Source organism: Hipposideros armiger, unplaced genomic scaffold (genome assembly GCF_001890085.2).
Source record: "Hipposideros armiger isolate ML-2016 unplaced genomic scaffold, ASM189008v1 scaffold_282, whole genome shotgun sequence".
Classification (NCBI taxonomy): domain Eukaryota; kingdom Metazoa; phylum Chordata; class Mammalia; order Chiroptera; family Hipposideridae; genus Hipposideros; species Hipposideros armiger.
Genome location: NW_017731632.1, coordinates 614002 through 621023, shown reverse-complemented (window position 1 = coordinate 621023; position 7022 = coordinate 614002). Strand labels below are relative to the sequence as shown.

The window sequence follows — 7022 nt, the reverse complement described above, 5'->3', positions numbered from 1 at the left end:
GACAGCAACTTGTCTGTTCCCCTTCCCCCAATTCCCCAGCACTGTTCTTTAAAAAAAAAAAAAAAAAAGAATACTGGGAACAACTTCACAACATTTAATTTAAAAACTTAAATAAAATACAAAATCAACCCAATAAAAAAATAATCTGAATTGTTAAGTAACTATTAAAGAAATTAAGGCAGTAGATATAAGTCTTCCCAGTTTTACAGTCTGACAGTTTTACAGAGAATTCCCCTGAAATTTCAAAAAAACAGATTATCTGGTCTTGTTCAGGTTCTAACAGAGAATTGAAGTGAGAGACAGGAAGCACAAGAGAGGACTCCCCACTTTGTCTCAGGAGAGAAGTAAAATTTTGATACTGAAATCTGCCAAACACAGTACCAGGAAAGATGAAAAGTTACAGATTTGTTTCACTCATGAATATTAGATGTAACAATCATCAAGAAAATTCTCACATTCCAAATCTAACAGTGTATTTTAAAAAGCAATATAGGACCGGGGCAGCCAGTTAGCTCAGGTGGTTAGAGTGCAGGCTCATAATACCAAGGTTATCGGTTCGATTCCCACATGGGCCAAGGAGCTGCGCCCTCCACAACTACTAGATTGAAACAACTACTTGACTTAGAGCTGATGGGTTTTGGAAAAACACACTGTTCCCCAATAAAATTTCAAAAACCTGTGACCTGATTTTTTAATTTAAAAAAAGCAATATATGACCAAACTGGGTTATCCCAGAAATGAATGCCAGGACTGTTTAATATTAGGGAATCCACAAGGCTATTTGCTACATTAGTATATTAAAGAAGAACCATTTCATTTCAGTGGACTCAGAAAAACATTTGGTAAAATCTTAGTATCCATTTATAATTTTAAAAAAAATTGTAAACTAGCAGTAGAAGTAAATACCCTTAATCTGAAAAAGGGATTTACCAAGAGAGAGAGGAATCTACACGAAACATTTTCCAGAATGGGAAAGGAGTGGAATCACATGCAAAACAAAATGCTCTCTAGTATTGCTTCTGTTCAACGTTCAGGCAAAAAGACAAGACAAGAAATTAAAGGCTTGGGCCGGCCGAGTGGCTTGTTGGTTAGGAGTTGGCTTGGGAGCGTGAGCTCTGAGCAGCAGGGCCACCGGTTCGGTTCCCACATGGGCCAGTGACTCTGTGCCCTCTACAGCTAAGATGGTGAACAATAGCTCGACCTGGAGCTGGGCTGCCGTAAGCTACCGTGAGTGGCAGGCAGCCAGCATGAGTGGATGGCAGCCAGCATGAGTGGCCGTGAGTGGCCATCCAGTGGCCTGCAGCTGATCTTCCTCTCCCGGGAAGAGCGCAATGATCACAATACCAACATGGGCCAGTGAAGCGACGTCCTCCACAACTAGACTGAAGAACACAAGGACAGCAACTTGTCTGTTCCCCTTCCCCAATTCGCCAAAGCTGTCCCCTCCCCCAAATCCCCAATAAAATAACAAAAAAAGAAATTAAAGGCTTAAGGAGTGGAAAGGAGGAAATAAAATTCCGTTGTACAGGTGATCTGATTGTCTACACAGGAAATTACAAAAGAATATATTGGACAGTTTAGCAAGAGACTGGCTATAGGATCAGTGTACAGAAGTTACTTATTTTTCTCCCTACCATCAATAATCCGAAAATCTAGTTTAAATAGAGACAGCGTTTATAATAGTACCAAAATCGGTGTAGTATCCATGAGTAAATCTAAAGTTGCACAAACTTGTGCACAGAAGACCATGAAACTTTACTGAACAACATTAAAGAATGCCTAAGTCCCAGAAACCCTATATTCATTGATAGGAAGAGTTAATATGAAGCTATCAAGTTTCCCAAAACTTACCTGTAGATGGAAAACCCAAGAAGGGCTGTGTGGAACTTCCATGTTTCTAAAACGTTGAAATGGACATGTTGTGATACAGTCACACAGTGGATGTTACAGAGCAACAAAAAGGAGCAAACTAGAGCAACGTGCACCGTGGATGAATGTGAAACGTCACAGAGCACAAGAATATACATAATACTCTTTATTTACATGAAGTTCAAAATAGGCAAAGCTAAAGTACGTTGGTCAATATAGTACCATTCAATCCAGCAGCTCCACTCCTGGGTGTCAGCCGGCGAGAAGTGAGCGTGCCCCCATGTAGGCTGTATGTGAACATTCCCAGGAGTTGCATTTGTAACAGCCCCAAACTGGGAACAACCCACATGTCCACAACAGGTGAACAGATGAACTGTGCTGTATCCATCTCATGGACACTCCTCAGCTATGAAAAGCATCGTTGTTTGTCCAGGGCCAGGGCGGCAAGGAGACGACAACAGGGGGACACAAGGAAATGGGAGGCCCTCGTGCTCATACTCTGCGCTTTCCTGGGGTGATGGCTACCTGGAGGTGTGTATTTGGCAGCACTGTGTGTTCACACTAACCACAATTTATTGTATATAAATTACACCTAAATAAAGTATATTTTAAGGAATTAAGTATATTGTTCAGAGAGACATACATAGGTGTCAAGACTATAAAGAAAAGGAAATCAACAACATAAAAAGCCAGAGTGGTGCTTGCTTCTGAGGAGAGTAGGGAGGGCTGTGACTAAAGAGAGCACTGTAGGGGTCACCTGGACTGGTGGCATCCCCCGGCTTGATCCACAGTGTTTATAATTAACCCTGCATATCACTCATTTGTCTCATTCACCCTTCTATGTGTGTTAAAGAACTCGTAAGGGATTGCTAAGCTTCTCCCAGAAGAGAGAGGCGGCTCCTTTGTGGTGAAGACATGGCTATGAAACCATTGTACTGGTGCCGAGCACGGGGCCCAGAGCCAGACCTGTGCAAACACCGAGCGTGGTGTGTGACAGAAGCCGGCTGGCCGGTCACTGGAAATGAAGGCATGTGTGAAATGAGAGTTGTTGTCTAGACTTTGACATTGGATTCCCTACCTCACACCATACTCAAGGTCAGCTCCAGATGAGTTAAGGTTTTAAGTGTCAAAAGCAAACCTTCTTAATTTGTAATGTAGGTGAATATCTTTTTCACCTCAGTAGGGAAAGATTTCTTCAAAATATCAAGCAAACAAAGATTGATGAATAAACATGAAAGTCAACAGCTTGCTGTAAAGAAAGTGAGAAGAGTATTTGCAGCACGTCGCAAAGGACCAGCATCACAGAACTGGAAGAAAATGACCGACCTGTTGACGCATGCACAGACACAGTGACGGGGTATCCCAGTAAACTGCCGCGAGGTCTTCGCCTGACTGGTCACCCGCGGGAAAGCAGAGGGCAGCAGCTGTCCCCACCACTTCTGGGAGCACAGAGATTGCTTCAATCCACTTTGGAGAAGAGTTTGGTGGGATCTAGTCAAGTCGTAGTTGGCCGGCCCCCCGTGACCCAGCATTCCACGCCTGTGCACACGCTCCAGCGGGCTGACCCTCGAGCAGCCTGGTCCGCTTGTCTGTCCCTGCAGTGTGGTGCATCTTCCTAGCCACAAACGTGAGCACTGGCTCACAACATGGTGCATGCAAGAAGCACTAAGTAGTCCAGTGCGGCTCCATCTGTCTAAGTCCAGAAAGGAGCACAACACCCTGAGGGCTGGCCCGGGAGTCGGTGAACCAAACTCCAGGACAGTGGCTCCTGCTGGGAGGGACAGCGGGTGACCCAGGGCTGGCAGTGCCGGGGCTCGTGGCCTGAGGTCAGTTGCCTGCGTCCACGTGTTCTGTACATGATGCGTGAAAACACGGAGGCCTGAGGGGAGGTGGCATCCGGGGCACAGGCGAGAGGAGTGGGTGGGAGGCGCAGGCAAAGCCAGGGCACACTGGGCCTGGGGCATGGGGAGCAGCTTGGGCACTGCCCTGCGCTGTGGGGTCAGCTGTTCACTACGGGCTGGAGCCTGGGCGGGATGCGCTTCCCGAGCGGTCTGGCTGCTGTGTCGGAAAGGGAGGACGGGGGCACAGTTACCGTTGTACGTGGTTGAAGGGTGTTGCCAGCGTTCAGGGCAAGACAGTAGGGGCAGAGTGGGAGCTGCCAGAGAGTTTAAAAGGTGACATGACTAGGGCTCAGGGTTTGACCAGCGGTGGCCAGCGAACAAGGATTCTGGTTGTGGGAGGAGGCGCGGCCCTTCCTTACACCTGGACGGAGGCCCTGGACAAGCAGCACACAGACTTTGGCGTATGATCTAACCCCAGTGTGAGCGAGTGCACTGAGTGAATTCACCTGCCAGACACGTGGCAGCCGTGTTCAGGTGTAATTCAGATTTCTGCTACCCAAATTAGAGCTGAGAAATTACAACTTCTGAAATTATGCAAGGGAAAGAAAATACCCTTTCTTTCATTTAACACAAAACTTGTTCATTGTTGCCGGGGAAGCCGGTGGCAATATGGGGTCTTTTCTAAATGCAGCTCAGTGTGCAGCATGTTCAGAGCTGGATGGGGAGCTGGAGGCCCGCAGCCTGGAGAGGCAGCCTCAGCCTGCAGCCACCATGTGTACTGGCCACTCCCCCGAGGGCCGGGAAGGGGCAGGGCAGGCATGCTGTCACCTGTGTCCCCATAAAAATTCTCGTTTCCAGTCGCACCCACGTGTGAATTCATGGCTCGGTGAGGACTGGCTGGCTTCTCCAGGGCTCAGCACATTAAAAAGGGCAGGTAGTGGTGGCAGCAGAGCCTGCCTAGGTCTGCCCAGCCCCAGCTTCTCAGCTGGGCTCACCAGAAACTTCCCTTGGGCGACTCCTTGCAGAGCAAGTTGAGAAGGCTAACAAAGCACCAGAGGACATTTGGGGCACCGGCCAGTGTCCTGAAGGTGGGGACCCAGGGACAGCAGTGCAGCAAGGTGTGAGGCCCTGCACCGAGCCCCCTGGAGGACACCAGCTGGAGGGACATTCCCCCGTGACTGTTTGGTTTTTTGTCTTTCAGATTCTGCTTGGATTCTGCCAGACAGACCCGACAAAGACTGTCTATCAACTGGTCCAATTTTAGCTTGAAAAAAGCCACCTTTGCTGCCCACTGAATGAGGACTGCCTAGAGGGACGCGCGTGCGCTGGAGGTGGGCCAGGCCCGGAGCCGCTGTGCACGCCCAGTGGTGCCAGGTGGGCTGCTGCACCCGAGCCCCGGACCGAGGATGTGCTGCTCGACCCACATTGCTAGCTCGTGTGCGTGTAGTCTGTGAGCCTCTGGCGTAGCTCGGTGCCATCGGACTGGGACAGTGGCCCCCGCCAGACCTTATCCCCTGCGGCCTCGCCTCGGAGGCCTGGGCCGTGGCCAGAGACGCGTTCGCATCCTCCACGTGGCTCTGTCGCCTGTGCATCTCGCCCTGTCCTGTCATCTGTCCCCGTCCACTGGGGCATCGCCGTACTCAGCTCCCACCGGGGCGGGTGGGCGGGGCGGGCTATCCGTTCTCCACAATCTACTGGTTAAGAGTGTACACGTCGCGCCGTTTGTGTCTGAACCCCTGACTTGTAGCCAGCCTGTGTAAGACCCCTCGCAGAGTGAGAGTTCCAAAACAAAACCCGCCCAGTACTCACACCATCAAGTCTGTAGAGTGTACGACTGGATTAACACGGAGGCCTGCCTGGCTACTTTTTAACATATTGTTAAGTAATATTAAAATCATGTCTTTCTTTTTGAAAGATGGAATACATTAGTACAGCAGAAGACCTCGTCTGGTTGCTTTCTGCTGGGGGTGATGGGGTGCATGGGTGGGGGAGCAGGTGGCTGTCCCCCCAGAGGGCTGGGCCACCAGCCTTGGAGCCTCTCCAGGGCCCAGGCCCCAGGATAGAGTTCCAGGAGATAACTCGGAGGGCTTGGTGTGAGAAGTGGTAAGTGCTAAACAGCAGGGCGGGGCAGCGCCAGGGAATGCCTGGGGATAAAGGGACATTGCATTCAAACCTACCTGCTGAGGGAGGCAGAGCGAAGCGGGGAGGAGGGGGTTCGGCAGGCTGGGAGTACATATGGCCTTGGAGGTGGTAACCATCCAGTTTCGGGGGGGGGGGGGTTGTAAACTCATAAAACAATGAAAGGCTACAAATGTTAAGCTGGGTGGGTATAAGTCAGTAGCAACACTAGTAGTAGTTAAAGTGGAAAGGAACCCCTTGGGCCCTTTCCTGGGAGCTCGAGGCGTGCGCGGGGAGCTGCCTCCTGGCTGCGGTCGCTTCCTCCTAGATCCTTCTGTAGCACTCAGTGCCACCAGCCTCTTGGAGAGCCTGCTTCTGTGCACACCTTAAGGAGATGGCCTGTCCCTGAGTGAAGGGGCAGCGGCGAGGGCCCTGCTGTGCGGAGATGGCCTGGCCCGGCCTCTGAAGTGATCGGACGGTTGGACCCACAGGGCTTCCCGACGGACGGACGCGATGCAGGTAGGAGAAGCAGGAGGCGAAGCCTCAGAGCCTCTGGTCAGAGCACTGGGAAGGGAGGGCTGCCCCTCCTGGGGGCTGGTGGCGGGTGGCTGGCTGACACCAGCTGAAGCGTCCGACATTTGGGGTTGCTGCTCATGGACAGAAGGCCCCGCACAAGCCTGTGGGTCCACACAGGAGCGAGTGTAGGCAGGACAGATTCGAGCCCCAGAACCTGGTGCTGAGGGTGGGGGGTGAGGGCAGCCCGGAGGCGTGAGGCCCCGAGCAGCTGGCCGAGGCAGGGCTACTGCGGTCAAGACAGGCCCGGGGACTCCATCCCTGAGGTGTCATTGACCAGAGCCCAATGGAGCTGGTTTTCAGGGGCACGAGGCTGGGGCAGTAGCCACACAAGTGCGAGGCCCAGAGCTGGCTTGTTTTATTCCTTTTCCTAGGTGGGAGGAGAAGAGCATGTCCCTTTGCTCCTGGGGGGTCCAGCAAAGGGAGAAACTGAGGCTGGGCCATGACCATGACAGGCGTGATGTCCTCGAGAAGGGCAGCGACCCCAGTCCCTGGGAATCCGAGCCCTGGGCTGGGCCTCATCCCCATCTTGCTGAGGCAGGGTCAGGGCTGGCTGGGCACTGGGCTCGCTGGGCAGCCGAGCCTTGGGAGCAAACATGGGGAAGGGTCCAAGGTGGGGCC

At 51.7% G+C, this 7022-nt stretch overlaps 1 protein-coding gene across 4 annotated transcripts in view; it reads left to right on the top strand.

The window, feature by feature from the left end:
• FAM193A (family with sequence similarity 193 member A) overlaps nt 1-5641 on the top strand; it is an 81230-nt gene extending 75589 nt beyond the window's left edge. For all 4 annotated transcript variants that reach the window (XM_019658031.1, XM_019658030.1, XM_019658028.1 and 1 more), the window contains one exon: nt 4912-5641. In XM_019658031.1, coding sequence (XP_019513576.1) covers nt 4912-5005 — 94 coding nt within the window. In that variant the 3' untranslated portion in view covers nt 5006-5641. The remainder of the gene's footprint in view (nt 1-4911) is intronic.
• The last annotated feature ends 1381 nt before the right edge of the window (nt 5642-7022 follow it).